Raw genomic sequence first — 17651 nt, forward strand, 5'->3', positions numbered from 1 at the left:
TACTGTTTAGTGTCCGCTTCTTCTTTCAACAGTGGGCCCCCCGAACCTGCAATCTGTGCCTGTGCAAATGTAGATATCTAGCTCTCATTAGTGTAAATAAATGAAAGTGGAGCAAATTGGCCAGTGATTCTTTGGCTTGCTACGCTTTTGCGAATCACCATTCCATAGGCTGTCGGCTGGCAGCCAGCAGCCTCCGCAGGCCCTTGAGTCGAGCCCTTGGGGTAATTACCTGGGCAATTGTCGTCTTTTTCTTTTCCAAACGCCTCGAACGCTTTGCCAGAACTTCAGTACGGAGGCCTCGGGATCCTGCCGCAGGAGACCAAAAGAGGGAAGCCAGAACACAGAAAGTTCTTCAGGAGCTGCTGGGAAAGCAGTTTAGCAGTCAATCAAACACAGGTGGAAAATTCAAACAAAATAGTTGAGACAAACAACTTCCAACAAACATTGGTTGTTCGACTCGTGTTTGTTTAGTTTCTTCAGTGACTCACGCGCACATACCCAATTTGGCTCCAACGTCCCTCTTGACTTGTCAGGTTTTCCAGATGAAGGAAACACGCGTGCGACAACGAGTGGTCCCGCATCTTGACATCAACACATCTCGTCATTATCCGGAGGACACACACTTTCCTTCCACGTGTTGCAATTTTGGAAAAGGATTTGCAGAAGTTGCTTTTGTGGCCGCCATCATATTAGTTCCTCTACTTGGGTCTTGGATGGTCTCAGGTCTGGAAAGCAGAGAGGCAAAGACCTCAGCCAATTTTCCACCGCAGTTTAAACGAGAGGTTTTGTGAGCAGACACCAAACTCCGAGACGTATTCGCCACCGCACTTCCGTTTTATTCTACCCTTCAACCTTGTGTTCTTATTCTGACGTTCTGTATTGGTAATCATTTCATCACAACTTTCATGAGCCAAACCTCCCTTAAATTGAGGTGGCGGCAGATGTGACCTTTCAACTCTACCATTAAAGCTACATGTTCTTCGTGTGCTCCTGAATAAATGCCTGTAGAAAGCTTTTGCTGTCTTCAGTTATACAATGACTGAAGGGAAAAGGAAGAAACACACTTGAGTGTTTATGTTTGTATGTTTGTTATGTAACAGCAACAGACCACCTTGCGGTCTGGGCGGGGGAGCGGGAAAACAACGGAATTTACCTTTAATGAGCAGTTACAGTACGGCTTCCAACTTCTTGTTGGATGGATGGCGGGATGGCTGGATGGAGAAGCACAATCATAACCCCCAAACAAAACTAAAAAACATGTTTAGTTTGGTCAAATCATTGAGTGCCATGAGCAAACACATTTCTGTTTTGCGTGCATGTAAATATGTCAGTGAGTCATAAGGAGACACAGTAAAAAATATTTTCATTTTATTTTAGAAAAGGGTGCTGCTTGCACAAACACACCTGACAATCATTTCGGTCTACGATTGGACCGATAGAAAACATGATACAAAACACAAGACAATCTTCGGCAAAGCAGCTTGTTTGTTTCTTGTCCAACATGTAGACATCCAGACCAAGCATGTCCACCTCTGGTCCTCAAGGGCTGCTGTCCTGCCTACCTCATCCGACATGTGATTAAAATAATCAGCTATCAGCAAGCTCTGAAAGAGCCTGATAACGATCCTGATCATTTCAATCGGACGGCAGGGAAAAGAGGCAACACAAGCGGCCCTCCAGGACTGAGTTTGGACACTCCTGATCTATAGACAAACAAACCCATAAGGAAAGTCAATATAGGGAGACTAGATGTAGCCGTGCAATAAAGTTTCAAGTATGCCTTGTTTGGAGTTTTAGGTAGCACAAATTTGACTGTAAGTTTTTTTTTTTTTTCCTTATCCATATACCATTTAGTAAACCTTGACGAACCCTTGTGCCTGAAAGATTTATTCACCAACTATTCAAGTTTAATGTGATCATTTCAAAGGTGAACTTCAGAATTAAGTTTCAACATGCTAAAAAGATTCTAATGTGATACAGACACACACACACACACAAAAGTTCCTTTCGCCATCTTCAGAAAAGCGGGTCAGAATTGTTTTGTTTTTTTTGCTAAATTACCATGAAAATATAGAAATATATATAAAACAAACATGTTTGAAATGTTATTAGTAAGAGCGACACCAGGCTATCGTTTAAAAAAAAAAAAAAAAAAAAAAGGAACTGTATCGCCAGGCTACTCTTCATCTACGACTGCTGTAAACATGCAGGGTGCATGGCTGCACTGTACAGGCGGCTGACCAGACCGAGACAAGAGGAACAAGTTCACTGATCCAGGTTGAAACGCTTAAGTTGTTTCTAGGGCCCGGGCTGCTTCATGTCCACAAGCTAACAGAGCAACCAAGGCACTGAGGAGGCGCAAGTCGGCCTAAACAGAAGGTTTCTGGAAAGAGGACAAATTCACTACATTTCTTGCAGAGCGTGAGCAGCGTCAGAGGAATCAATTGACAGTGGAAGCAACAAGGACATGACATCACAGCAGCAAAAAATATTTAGGGCCTGATTTACTAAAGGTTTGCACTGGCAAGAATGTAAAATTGCTCTCTAGTTCGTTTTGCAGATTCTGGAAGGCAGCTCCTTGTGTCTGGCTCATTCCAGCACTCTGGAGTAATGGCGGTGGCCTCTACCATTTTCCATAGGATGGGGGGTGATGAATCCAATTGCCTTGCACATAGAGTAAGTTGAATCATACAAAAAAAAAAAAATCTGTGACTAAGTAATGTTTGTTTGCCTTTTACTAACACGTCCAACTCAATCACTTCAAATTTGATTGTGGGCTTGCGGCGCTCGCAAATTTTCCAGTTACATAAAGTGCAAAACCCTCTTTTAATAATAGTCACCACTTTTATACTTGTTGCCAACACGGCTCAATCTGTTAGAGTGAATGAACAAAATAACACAATTTAGCGCCCGCTAGATGTGATTTTAGTGAATCAGGCCCTTGAAGTGAAGCAAGGAAGCGTAATTATTAGATTTTCAAATAAGTTGAAAAAAAACAAATAAAACCGGCCAACAACAACCAAAAGATCAGACACGGACGTGAATAGGGCCAATATTCAAAAGTTGCCTTGCCCCCCAAAAAAAAAAGAAACTCTCATCACCACCCAGTCCAATCAGGAATTACGCCCGCGCATGTCAGCACTTTGACAGTCACAACCAAAAGACTTTCTTGACTTTGTAGAAAGATGGTAGTAACCTAACCAATGTCCGTCTACTTCAGGGAGCGAGTTGAACACTAGATTGCCAGTAAATGAATCAGGTTCATGGCGACTGGTATATTGGGGCCACCCTGAAGAAACAGTGATTGAGTAAAGTAATGAGAAAAATGGAAGTATAAAATGAACAATGAACAGATTGACTTGAGTACCCTTTAAGCTTGCAAGCCCGTTATGTGGTGGAGCTGCCTCGTCGTTCCAGGTATCTGCTCCATGGGAAAAACAAAATAAAAAACAAAATAATGATGTTGAAGAATGCCATAAAAGTTACAGATTTACATTAAACACCAAATTGAATCAAAGTTCATTTGGAATTAGTAGTATTTCATTCTTAAATGAGTAAATAATGACTTTGAATTCCATTAGTAGATTTTAATAGTGGAATCACTCACACTTGCGTCTGCCGCACAAAGTCTGCAAAATGTTGATCCCTGGCGCACAGCTCGATGAGCTTTAGACGCTCCTGGATTTCCTGCCCGAGGTCATCAGTCAGTGATTAAAAGTCCACAAAATGAACCAAAATGGCTGAATTTTGACTGCAAAGCTCAAGTGACACAGTTCCTGACCATGAACACTTCTTATTTGCACCTCGGGTTCAATTGTGAACACTTGAAGATCAAAAATAGACAGTAATACCAATAGAATACACTTACATCTTTGGTGAGCGTCATGTTCTGGTAGATATGTCGGACCTCCTCGCTACTGAGCTCGTTAGACGTGGTCGTGGGGCTGCTGTACTGGGGACGCTCGTCGTCATAGCGACGGTAATACTGGGTCGTGACCGGGTCGCTCTCAAACATGGGGTTGAATTTAGTGGCACGTTCCAGAGATGGCACGCTGTCACCTCGTCTGAAAGACAGAAAATTCGTCACCTTGGCAACGGATGAAGAAAGATACAAATGAACGCAGTCACCACCGTACTGACCTCAGTGGATCCTCCATGTCGTCCGTGTCATACTGCTCACGCAGAGTCCTGGCCAAGAAGAAGATGATTCCGGCCGCGACCGCAAGGAAACCGGCGACTGAAGCAATGGCAATGCCGACCACCAGTGGTTCTGAGACGTATTCTTCACAGTGTTCGCCACGGTACCACCAGTTCTCTCCTACACGACACCTGCGGGTGGTAATTCACAATGTCATTTTCTTAGCTTTATGTTACAGGGGGCCTTTTCCGGCTCGAACGCATTATCATCTTTTGTATCAAAGTAGTCTGACCTGCAGATGGCGCCGTTGCCAGCAATGATGTCACATTTGCCATCGTTGAGGCAGAAGTCTTCCTGCACGTCACAGATGCTCTGACAAGGCAGGCCGTCCACGCTCACATATCCAGCGTCGCAAACACACTCAGCCTCGCCGGACCACCGATTGACCATACACTGTGAGAATGCATTACATGCCTGGAACTTACAGGGGTCCGCTTTGTCACCTAAACAGGACGACAGAAGGAGGCTCATTTTTATTAACTACTTCTATCTATCATGATGAGCTCCTGTCACTCCATCACTCCAAAAATTAATAGGCTACCCAAAGACATTGCATTTGGTCCAAATCATTCTTGAGCAAGATGACATCAAATAATTATTTGAAATAAGAACATGGATGGGGAATTTCTTGCTCCACCAAATCTCTTTACAATTCTTGTTAATGCTCCCTGGTTCACCTTCCTTCATGTAGCTGATGCGTTTCCCACATTTATAGTTTCCCAAGATTTCAATCAAGTAAGATTTAAGTGACTTAACTCTGTCGTTTTACGTGAATCAACGGAGGTCAAAAAAGTAATGAGACTATTTTAAGAGCGTAAGGAGAAGACATTATAGATTATTTTCCCCCAAAAGTACAGCAGTCATCAGAAAAACAAAATACCAGTAATAGCAACATTTACTTAAAGACAATAAAGTATCCCCTAAAATATCTTTTTAACAGGGTGGGAGCTGAAATGAAGACAACAGAGTGAAGTGTGCAGACACAGGTCACAAAGATGGCGACTGACCAGTGTGACTCTATTCCGCTCACGTTCGTCCCAGACAGATTAATTGGGTCGCATGCAACCGGCCTGCAGCGCTTGCGTGTCAAGAGTCTTTGCAGACTGGAGTCCTCCTCAATAATAACGTTAGTTTTTCCAATTGAATTAGATTAGCGTTAGCTTAGCGTGTTAACAGTAGATAGGGTTAAATTAGCAAAGGGTTGCTTCTCGCAAGCGCCATACTTTTTCAGTCATCAGGCAGTAGGCAGGGAACACCCTGAACTGGTTGCTAGCCAATCGCAGGGCACACAGAGACAAACAACCATCCACATTCGCACTCATATCTAGGGACAATTTGGAGTGCTCAATCTGCCTACCAAGCATGTTTTTGGGATGTGGGAGGAAACCAGAGTGCCCGGAGGGAACCCACGCAGGCACGGGGAGAACATGTAAACTCCACACAGGAAGGTCAAAGCCAAAATCAAACCCACCACCCCTGCAATGTGAGGCAGACGTGCTAACCAGTGCATCACCATTAATGACCTATTTAAATAAAATGCAAAGATGAACATTTTTTTGCCACATTTCTGGCTTCTATTTAAGATCAACCATCCGCTATCAACTGTCACCAGTTGCCATCATCAGCATTTTTAACTGCACATTCCAACAAGTTCCAACAAGACGCTCTCTGTCTTACCTGATTCAACATCCAGTGAGTACTTATCGATGGCCAGGTTCATGGTCTGGTAGGCGGTGTTAGCAAAGTCCTCAAGAATGAGGAAAACATTATTGGCATCACCTCTCGAAACGGGTTTGCCAAATCTCATGCGGCTATTGACCACAATACTGCCATTTCTGAAGTTGAGGATCTCTAAGTTCTGGAAATTGTTTAGGTTGGACTGCAAGTGTGGAACTAGCTGAAATAAACACAAAGTCAAACATAAAATGTTATTCTCGAGTCAGGTTTTCACTCCATATTGAATGGGTTCTTACCAGTTGGAGAAACCGTTGCTCCAAAGCTTTGTATTCAGAGGAGCTCTTGTTGAAAAGGTCCGTAGAGAATGCCATGTTGGTCACCCTGAGTCTGAAAAACACCGTCAGGGCTTGGATCGGCCTGGTGGGCAATGCAATAGCATCTAGCTCTGAGCCCTGTGCCCCGCTGGAGTAGCCGCTGCTGTCACCATCTGTTACCATGTTGCCAGACTGGAACACGTCAAGGGTGACATCCATGTCTGTCACACCAGAGTGCTTGATAGTCTGGATTTCGGTCGCTTCTGTACTGTCGCTGTTTTCCGGAAGCATTGAAGTTACCGTTTTGAGGACTTCCAAATTTGTTCCTAAATCCTCATCTGTTTTTTTGACGTTGACCTCTGACGACACTGTGCTGAATAGACTATGATCTTCATGATTGGAGTGCTCGGGATTAAGAGCGTCGTCGTCTTCAGGCGCTGAATCTGACACACGGGTGAAAGGTGAATCCTTCTCAGGGGAAAGGGCAATAGGGTTAGGGTCTGAACTAACAGGAGCTGAAGTGGTAACAGGAGCAGTGGTTGTAGTTATTGTGACAGCTAAAATTTCATCTACAACCAGGTCTTCATCGAGTGGAATGACAGTTGGTGTTTGTTGCGTTAAGAGGCTAAGTTGGTCCTCTAACACTTCAACCTTATCATGATGGGTTTCTGGAAGTGGCAAACTGGGTTCTTCAGGTAGGTTTTCCTCAAGAGGTGATTGAGAAGGTATGGCCTCAAAGTGTGATTCTTCGCCTATAACTGTCATAACGTCTTCAACCGATGCCCCTTGTGTGGTCTTGAGAGCAGCTTTTGTGGATTCGCTTGTCACTGCCACTTCCAGTGCAAAATCTGGGTGTTCATCTGCCGAGGTCTGCAGCTGAGGTGCGCCCATAAATGCCACCGAATTGTGTTGATCCTGCGTCATCTGAGAATCTTCATAGAGGCCAGATGCTTCCACTGTTTGTACCGACAACTCAACTGTCAAGGTGCCGACTGGTGAAAATACGGGTGGATCGGCTGTAGAGAACGGTTTGTTTGTGCTAATGTGCGGTGGAAATAAAAATTGATCTAACAATGGGTTATCTATGGCTGGCATAGAGACCTCTGATGTAGGAAGTGTGTAAGTGTGTAACGGTGTAGAAGGGGTAGGCTTGAAACCCATGACGCCATCCTGATTGGTTAGTGACTGAGCGGAAGCTTCAATTGCTTCCTGGATACCATCATCCTCTTCCAGATCCGGTGGTGGCAGGGACTCCAGATGGCTTTCACCATAAAAGCTTACTTCTACAGACTGAAGAAATTTCTCCTGCCCGTCTCCCGAGAAACCAGAGCCAGATTCAAAATCCATTGTGACCTCAAGACCTTTCTGAGGTGAAGCATTGGTCTTCGCTTTATGGTCCTCTTGGAAGGGTTGGTTTTCAGCATCAGGAGCATTGCTCACTAGAAAACCCTCCTTTTCAATATTTTGATCAGCTGTCAATCACAGAAACGCACGACGGGAACATTAAACACGTGTAACGATGCATCGAGTTGAACTACTTTCGCTATTAGTATGATCAAAGAAGATAACAAGGGAGAATATAAACAAGTCTGTGAACATGTTTGAATTGAATCCTTTACTTGAACTCACCTGCTATCCTCTCTCGGCTCGGTGAAAATGTTGTACTCTCATCAACTGTGAAAACGTCATTTTCGCTCACAGCTTCACTCTTTATATCTTTCCACGTGGGGTCAAATAGGAACTCATCCTTTTTCAAATAAATGTCACTGTTCTCCATAACTTGAGTCGGTTCATCGGGTGGTCTCTCCGCAGCAAGGACGTTATCCTGTCCAGATGATTATCACATATTAATCAGAAGGATGAAAGATGGATTTTTGTGTTTTTGTTAGTAGTCACCATGTTGTCATAGATGTCAGCTGGTCGACTCGTCGGTTTCCCTGGAGGAAACAGATTCTCATCTGAAGGACACAGATGACAAATTTCAATAACTTGTGATTCTGAAGTTGATTAATGTGAGTGTCAACTCTGCATTCTTAAGAGATGAAATCTCAATATGTATCCAGTCACCGTTCTCCGTTCCCAGACTACTGTTGGTCAGGAAGTTGTCTTTGCGTAGAGCTTCCGTAATGTAGTTGCGTAAATCTGTGATAGTGTAAACCACAGTTGGCTCCTCGGCAGCAGCAGGGTAGTTCTTCTCCACCAGGTTGTTCTGTAGCGTGATGAAATCCATCGTGGCATCAGAGATGCCATCACTATTTGCTGCCAAAGTGATGGCATAGTGGACGTGGACCACCAGACCCCTAAAAAGACAAAAATCAAACAGAAGCAAATCATTTTCCCACCGTTACCTAATTGCTTATTGCATATGCAATCATTTTAACTCTGAAAGGTCACAGACTTACCGTTCCACGTCCTTTTGAGGTCTAACAACAGAAAAAAAAACACAGAAAAACTGGGAAAAAAGTTCTCAACACAAGTCTGTTGGCAATAATTTCAGCATGACAAATCTGCACCTGAATTCGATGACAAAGACATTCTTGAAGCCCGGCAGTTTCTCAAAGGCATCTCTAACCTGGAAACGAAAGACAGCGAGCAAAGATCATTTTGATTACTTGATTATGGAGATTTTGAAGAAAAACTGCTGAACCATTGAACATGAATGAGCACAAAGATTTTCGAGACCTTTGAATTATTTAACTCAAAGCACAACTTGCTTGTGAACGAGCATACCCTGCGAGTAAAGTGTCGAACTAGTTGCTGGTAGCGGACACTCCTCGGGTCCCTTAAAGCACCGTTATAGGATTCTTCTCTCAGTGTAATGCTCAGCTCCACCATCTGGTCCTTCAGAGGCCTCGAGAAGGTGTTGTCAATTTCATTATGAAGCTGAATGTGCAAGACCATAGAAAAGGTTTAGTGGGGTTGAATATATTTAAGCTCTGAGATGTAGGTGACTCACCGAGTTCTGCTGGTCCTCAAAGGGGAGACCTAGCAAGTTGTCATCGGCCTTCAGAGGGCTTTCTGTAGAATCTGGGAAGTTGCCATTGTTGTATTCCACAATATATGTTGTGGTGGCTAGCATGTTACTGCTCGGTGTGACCTCAACCTTGGTATCACTCTCCAAAGTGGCTTTAACAACAGCTTGATGGAGAGGTGCCTCTGTATGTATTCCTTCTCCTGTAGAGGTGAGCTGGACTTTGTCAGCAGGAACTTCTGGAAGATGTGTCTGGATACTTTCTACATCCTCAGAGGATGGGCCAAGATCTTTACCCAGAAGCCCTTCCTCAATCGCAGGAAATATTTCTGTGATATCAACTTCAAGTGTAGAACTCTGCGTGGTCATTTCAGAGGGAAAGTCCACCTCAGGGTCTTCCTGAAGTTCTTTTATAATTCCTTGCAGCTCTGATTCAGTACCTGGCAGTAACTGCTCTGAACTCTCCACAAAGATAACTGGTCTTGGATCATCAACAGACTCAGGATGTGACTCACCCATGTCCGTTTGAATTGGAGGAGTTTCAGGCTCAGAACTTTTAGTTGTGGACTCAGCTGTTTCCTCACCAGCTTCAGTGGTCTTCTTGGCAGATGTTGTGTCAAGGTGGATACTGTGTGTATCCGGTACTTCAGGTCCAGGTTCATTTCCCATGGATTGGTCAGTTCCCTCCCCGAGCTTCATATCATGTGACACTGGTGCTTCTTCCACAGTTTCTACGAGAATCTCTGAATCTGCAGCTCGAATTGGTGCTTCAGCTAGATTTTCATCTGTTTCTTCAACGGGTTCTTCTTCTTCCCGTGCCTCATCATCTAATTTGATAGTTTCTTCTGTTGCCACCGTTGGCTCTTCCTCGTTTGTGGCACTATCGTCAACATCAAATGGATCGTTCATAGAACTTATTTTCTCCTTTTCCAATATTGTTTCTTCAGTCAGGGTGACTGGTTGAACTGTGTGTGTAAAAGCGTCCTCTGTCAAAGTGATGACCCCTGTATGACTATCCTCTTGTGGGACCTGGGCAGTCGGCTTAGAGATTAGCTTTACAATAGCATCAGGAGAAACCTTAGGGGTCTTGTCGGCGTGACTTCCGACATTAGAGCCACAGTCGAGCGACTCATCTGCCGCAACAACAACAACAGTGTCATAGGTCAACTCCACAGGAGTCTTTGTTAATTCTCTTTCAAGGACTTCCTCAAGTGTAGAGGGTGAGGGTGTCCAAGTTGTGGCCTCGTGACCAGGGGTTTCTTCCATGACAACATCCAAGTGAAAAAAAAACAAACAAACAAGAAACACCATTTTTTAACAAACAAATAAATAAAAAGATGAATGATATGGCACAAAGTCTAGATAACTTTCTTTGGTTCTTCATGTACAAACATAACACGGCGTTGTCATGCTGCAGTTTGCGCCTGACAGCAATCTTCAGAGCATTTGAACTTCAGACTGCCTCGAAACCGTTTTTTTTACCAAACCCAGACTGCACAGGTCATGAAGGTCCTGTGGTTGTGATGACCCTGGTACTCGTCCAGCACTAAGCTCGAGAAGCCTTCAGCTGCATGTCCGCCATTGACCAGGCTGTGGCCTGTAAATAGGCTTAATGAGCTATTCCAGGCACAGGGTGCATGTGTTCGGGCACCCACCGCTCGCTGGTGCTTGCGGGGTGTAAGCTGAATGACGACAACTGCTCACAATCAATTTCAAATCTGCGTGCACACTGTCTCCACATCTCCATCCGTTATTGGTGGCATTTCAGATTTTGACCACATTGTCACTGGTGACCTTGGAAGACCTCAGGTGAATTTTGACAACCTCCCTTTGTCAGCTTTGGTGATCAAATTTTAAAGTTGGGTAATTGTTGAATACCAATGCAAACGGAGGCATGATGAGACCTTTCTGGGATTTTATGTTGACAAAATATTTTACATCTTGATTCTCCCTCTCTGCATTTTTTTTTGTAAATCTAATTTGATATTTGTAGTTTTGCAGTCAGAACCCATCAATAGCTCTCTACCTTGGCTCTTCCACTGTTCTCACTCATTTTGTATATATTGTTTCTTATCTGTCCAAGCTTCTCAAAAACAAAAATGCCAAATAACTGTAGGACTTTCTACAAAAGAATCCTGAATTTGAGGACTTTTACTCAGGAATTAGAACCTATCATAGACTGAGAAAGCACTACTTAAAGTTCTTATCTTGGTGTTAAGGTCTTCAAATCAGTTTAAATCCCACTTGTAAGATCGCTTACGAGTTGAACATTTTTCAACACCGGGTACAAATGTCTACCTTGTCCATCCTTGTTCATCTACAGTGGATGGCGCATTGCTAAGTGCAGTGAAAAGACCTTTATGTGTAAAGAAAAAAATCACTTTCCACTCCAAATTTAAAGTGTGCCTCAAAGCAAAACAACCTACAATTTTCTGTTACCCAATTTAGACAAAACAAAAACTATCAGAAGCATTTTTTCTTCGGGAGAAATTTTTTTAACGTAGTGTCTCTCGTTGATGCTTCAAAACTAGTGGATGCTTGTGACCTCTAGTGTGGATTATTGTCACTCTTTCTTAGCAGGCTGCTCCATCAAGTCGCTAAATACTCTCCAGCTGGTCCTGGATGGTGTGGCACGAATACTGACCAACAAGGAATAGAGGTCATATTTCCACAGTATTACCTGCTTCACCTACACTGGATCTCTCTACAATTTAGAATTCAACTTCAAATGTACTTTATCATAAAGTAAAAAAAATGGTCCGAGCTTGTGGTGCCTTATGAATCTACGAGAGCAGCGGTTCTCAGACTTTCTAGGTCTTGAAACCAATTAGTGCCCCTGCTCTGCAGACAGAGGAATGCGGCCACTCAAAATACAGTATTTCACGATTGGCCGCGTCTCGCCACTGGTTTTGCGGTGCAGTTGCATGACGTGACGACGTCAGAAATTGTGGCCAATCAGAATATGCACAGTTGACATCGCAAGTTGTTTTGTTAGTAGGGGCGAGTGGTTAATTTTTTGCGATGTTCAGGTCCTAGTCAGATTCTGAAGCATCAACTAGCGTGCAGTGGCCCAGATTGAATTTATCCACCATGTGCACTCCAACATGCTATGCAGATTTGGAACTTTCCAATCTAATTATCCATGACCCATTAAATAGGAAGTCATTTAACCTACAGTAATTGATTCAATTAAATATTTATCTATTGTCGCAAGCGAGAAATGCTGCAGACATGCAGGGTTGTCAGATTTACAGTCGGCTGGCTATGTACCGTATACGTCACAATCATATCAGAGCTTTTGATAAGCCCAAAGCTAAGGTAGGGAGAAGTAATTGGTTTAGTATGTCTGTTTTATTGGGTCATCCCCATATGTTACATTTAATGATCCAACAAAAAATTTGAAAATTATATTGTCAACCCCCAAGCTGTGGACCACCACGGAGCTCAGTTTGAGAACCACTACACTCCCAAAGTTCACATTTACACGATTCTCCCAAATCAGTGACAGTAGAACCGGATGCAGAAGTTTCACTTATCGGGCTTCCATTCAGTGGAACCATTTTTAATCGTTTTTTTCTGGGATCATTTTAAATGCAGAGTTTTCTATTCCTCTTCCTTCTCAGGGCTGACTCAGGTTTGTCCTGGGTCAACCTTTAAATAAGCTTCCATTGGTCTAGACTGCTGGGGAATCTTCTATGATGCAGGGAGCCTGTCTTTCTCGCTGAATTCAAATTGTCTGCCTAAATGTATGCCCTTGATTTAAGTTACTCAACATCAGAGTTACAGTACAGTGATCATTATTTGCACTGTTCTCTCTTCCATCAGGACTTTTTAAATGTTTGGTTTTATTTTTGTTTTTCTTTACTAATTTATTTTGCACCGTGTCCTTGAGTGCCCAGAAAGGCTGCTATAAATAGATGTATTATCTTTAGCATGATTATTATATTTATTGACAATCTTAGAAATAGTAACAATGAACATTATTAAGAATTATAAACATTAGGTGTCACTTTACCTGGCTGGGCACTGGTCAAATGTCCTTCAACCGGAATCCCTGGCAAACTTTCAGAACTGCAAGACACAAACACAAATTAAATAGGAGAAAACGTTTTTTGTTTTTTTAAACATTTAATCTTTGTACACATCTATTTATGGCAGGCAACAAAGCACAGCGGAAGCATCACACAAATGTACATGCGAAGCAATCACGTGCAACGGAAAGCGATTAAAAATATAGAGGCCAGACATTTTCTGTCGTGGATACTGTATCTAAAATACTTAACAATTTTGCGGCAAAACTAAAACAACCATTTTAATATTGAAAGCAGTTTTCTCTGCATCACAACTACTTTAATTTTAGCATCATAGCTTGTATTTGAGTTCTTCTGTCATCAGATACAGTAATGACGAAACAAACATTTAGGAAATTAAAAACACAATAAGGTACAGCCTGGCCTGCCGTATCAAATTGACTGATACATGGAGGCCTACCTGCACAGAGGGGGGCCCGAGCTGATGGGAACACTGCAGCAGATGAAGGAAAAAAAACAAAAACAAAAAACCTTTTTTTGCTACTTGCAAACAGATAGTGTATGTTTGTCTTTCTTCACTTATCCAAACCTTGAATCATTAAAATACATACCATAAAGTCATTTAAAAAGGTATTCTAATTATTTTAAAATATCTATTCTAAAAAAAAAAATTCTCAGTTGTTCTATTATAGTGCCGAATAACAATTAGAGTATAAATATTTTTTTCAAAGAAATAAAAACATCATTCCTGAACCTTTAATGAAAACTGAGGTCAACAGTCGTAATGTAATCATTCTGACTGACCATCCTAGTGGTGTAATCGTTAATACAACTTAGCTCACTGGCAACCCAAACTTTTAAGAGTGAAGCGCTTTGTGAAAAATACATTTTGACCCAACAAACAACATCTTGTACTTATAAACTCACTTGTGTCCAGCCATTTCCGCAATAACGGCTGTGTATCATTTTGACAGGGCGGTAAATTTACACTAATATGTGTCATTTCCTCGGTTATGTCCCACTAAAATTAATATTTACAAAAGTAGGCAAATTAAACTGTCCAAATAAAATGGTATCACATTTAGTCTATTTTTCTGGATTGGAATATAAATAAATAAGACATTAGAATAATTTACAATCATGTGTTGTAATTATTATCAGCACAATCCAAAAGCATCAAAATGTGCCCATCACTTGGCAAGAACATGAAACTTTACTGACCTGCTTATGGGCGCCGCCATGCCAACCCTCTGAAAGAGACACCGAGGAAGCTCGTTAAACTTGTTGAGTTGAAACATGATTTAGGTCACACCATAATGAATACTCACGCTCTTAATGAGGCTGAGGTGCTCCTCCGATTGACTGAAGAATGTGCCAATCTCCTTGATGCTAATGGAGCCATCCATGCAGCGGCCCACCCAGTCCCGGTACTGGTCACGATCTGGCAGCTGGTCCCAGAATATCTTGAAGGCCTCCCAGACTGTTTCCTGGCACACTGGAAGACAAGAGAAGCTCAAGACCGGGGGCCACCAACATGGGACCACATGAGTAGCCTGTGCTTCCTTGCAAATCATGGGAAATTGTTATTTCCTAGGCACTTTGTAGTAAGAATTTCAAAATGTAAACACTGGTTCTTACCTTTTTAAATTATTGTTGGCAATTATCGTGATCATATGCCTTCAAATAGATTAATAGGAATGACTATAGGGAATTTTGACAAATTATTTTCAAAGTGTATGTCAAACTGGTATCTCTTCACATTAATCAGTGCCCAAGAATTAGCTCACAAGTTCAAAAATGTTCGTGTCACTTCAGGAAATCCAACTTCTGTGTGACATGTATTGGGAAAACGTAACCTAGTTTGTGTGACATCTGACCTTCCTGCCATTAGTTGCCTTTAAGGATGCCAGACATGCCTTCTAAGCTGGTTAGCGTGTTAAGTAAGACGTGAGCATCACGTAACGTAAAAATGCAAGGATAAAATGTCAAAATGGACATTGGTACAATGCGACAAACCTCTGAGGTGAAAGTAGTTGAGGTGGTTGGAGACAGCTTGGTCTAACGTCTCCTGACTGCAAAGTTTCACTCCGCTGGGAAACAGAAGGTTCCTTTTCCTGCGAGTCATGGATCCATGATGCCTTAACAGAAGCTGCAGGTCTTCAGAAGAATCCTCCGTCTCATCACCTGAGAGCGGGAAGGAGCCACGGGTTGACCGCAACAGCCGAGTGAGAAGCCTGCCACTGCCAAACTGACCTGTGTCCATGTCGACGCAGCCCGACAGGAGCAGCAGCCCTAACGTCCATAGCCACAACCCGCGATGCTTTCCCGCCATTTCGAACCCAACGGCGCAGCTCACGTCCTCAGCTCATGCGTAACGTCCCTCACACTTGTCCAGACGTCGTTTGGTGACGAGATGGAGGGAGGAAGCTCGCCTGGTGGCTTCGTCTCAGGTGAGCAGATGGACACTTTAATCCTATTTGTTAAGCTGTTGGGGTGGATGAGCGTTAGCGGGCAGACGTTATTTACTTGACCCGGCTTCCTCAATTTGTTTCTCGTGTCAAGCTAGCGGAGGTCCCGAGGCCGCCTTGTCTTTCTTTTAATTACAATTGCAGTAGAAATATTAATAAGTCGTTTCTTGATGTATCGGAATTTATAAAGCTGCTGATACTTTATATTTTGTCCTTCAGTTCATTCTGTCATAAGCCTGATTTGTATCAGTTGTTATGCAGTTGCTGTTTCCGTGCTTTATCCTGTTATGTCAACCTTTATTCTGTCATATATGCCTCATGTCGTACAGTATATAACGCTAAAGAGCTTTATATACTGACAACTGTGAGAAGTTGTCAGTGTTGTTTGTTTTTTTTAACAGCGGATTTTAAAAGTCTACAAACACTTGCTCAAATGACAACTTTTGTGATCCCCAAAAAAGTTTCCAAAATTAATGTGGCCTATAACTTCTTTTTTTGCTTTTGAGTAGAAGTCTGGAGGTTTATTTTTTAATACTGACTGACATTTGTGTTTTATGTACTGTTCAAAATTCCCTTTGCCTTGACTAGTCTCCTTCTAGGAAAGAAGACTGTTCCAAATCAAAATGCTACCACCAACATTGTTCGCAGTAATATGGTCTTTTGGTGACAATAAGTGCTGTGTTTGCACCGAATGTTTATTTTAGGATCACGGCCACAATGTTCAACCTTGATTTCATTAGACTATATGAAATCCAGATTCATGATTTGGAGCAGTTTTCTTCATCTGGACCTGAGGTCTTAGACAAGGTGGAGGGGATTTTGTACAATTGCAAATGGGAATCTCTCTAGGGTTTCAGATAGGAAGCAAAAAAATATATATACATTTATTTCAGGTTAATCAGAGTCACTAATGTATTGTATATAAAAAAGTATGTATTTTATGAGTTTGAATTGAAATGGTTAATTTCGAAGACTGCCACATGCCAGTTCAGAGGCAAAGATAAAAAACAAAAAACAAAAAAAAAAACCTGTCGGATAGATTATGTCATTATATGATGGGTGTTTTTAATTTATTTGGGTCAAAAAAATTTAATATTACAAAATCTAGCAATTGAATAAGAGTGTGCAAACATTAAATGCACTCCTCATGAGGATTGCACTTAGGTAAAATTAATATTTACCAAATCTAAGAAAAGCTACATTCCCATAATGAAATAAGGGCTGCCAATAATTATGGCGGGTATTCCCCCACTATCCCCATCCAGTCAAATGAGCATTAGGTTACATTCAGAGAGAACATGAATGCGATTCCAGCCCCCCCTCCCCTTCCAAACACCTCCACCACCCCTTCGTCAACAAGAGCGGACATCTTTTATTGGATAATGAGCTTAATCGACACCACGGGACAACGTCAAGTCCTGCAGTATACTGGTCTAAGGATCACAGCACAAAATACTCAACGTCACCCCCACGACGCTTGTTTTAGTTTGAAGTCGTATGGACGCAGCCGATCAGGATCAGTATCTTAAGGACAAAGATTATTTTTGGAGTCTGGGATACAAATCCGTTAATCTTCCGTTCCCATTGGGGAGATTAGCCAAGACTACGACGGGATGAGTACCATGCAGGACTAGTTACGACCAAAGAGGGCCAGACTGAAAAAAAAAAAGACGAATTGATTTTCTGGACATCAAACGTCATGAAGAGCAGCACTAAAGAGTGAAACTCTTTGAAATAATGTTTTGAAAGACTGTATAACAGATCAATACAGAGAGAAATGAAAAATGTAACTGAAAATGTTGTTGGAAGTGAAAAAGGTTTGTGTGTAGTTATACAAAAAGAAATGGACCTACTGCTGGTTGATCCTGCTGATGAGCTGTAAGCTGATTGATCGTCTGCAAGCTTTTGCACCTGACCTTTCACCCCATCTCACATACCAAGAGCACACTGCAGTTCCGAAAACAGAAAATGAGCAATCAAACAAACTGATGA

General features: G+C 42.3%; 1 protein-coding gene across 2 annotated transcripts; it reads right to left on the bottom strand.

The window, feature by feature from the left end:
• Positions 1-1404: 1404 nt before the first annotated feature.
• On the bottom strand, positions 1405-17606 carry LOC147062192 (interphotoreceptor matrix proteoglycan 2-like). 2 transcript variants are annotated; one of them, XM_085917570.1, is made up of 21 exons: positions 17513-17606; positions 15445-15676; positions 15208-15375; positions 14520-14686; positions 14413-14441; positions 13176-13231; positions 9146-10419; positions 8920-9072; positions 8703-8761; positions 8592-8612; positions 8257-8489; positions 8086-8147; positions 7819-8014; positions 6172-7661; positions 5876-6095; positions 4431-4641; positions 4141-4329; positions 3869-4064; positions 3608-3687; positions 3368-3421; positions 1405-3289 (listed from the first exon to the last, which is right to left on the bottom strand). In XM_085917570.1, the coding sequence occupies exons 2-20, from the start codon at positions 15521-15523 to the stop codon at positions 3388-3390; spliced, it is 4917 nt and encodes a 1638-aa protein (XP_085773696.1). In that variant the 5' UTR covers positions 15524-15676; positions 17513-17606; the 3' UTR covers positions 1405-3289; positions 3368-3387. The 2 variants fall into 2 exon arrangements, with proteins under 2 accessions (XP_085773696.1, XP_085773687.1); XM_085917561.1 differs by having other exon boundaries at positions 15208-15676.
• Positions 17607-17651: the final 45 nt, after the last annotated feature.

The sequence above is a fragment of the Syngnathus leptorhynchus genome, chromosome 1 (assembly GCF_054491065.1).
Source record: "Syngnathus leptorhynchus isolate UIUO chromosome 1, UIUO_Slep, whole genome shotgun sequence".
Lineage (NCBI taxonomy): Eukaryota > Metazoa > Chordata > Actinopteri > Syngnathiformes > Syngnathidae > Syngnathus > Syngnathus leptorhynchus.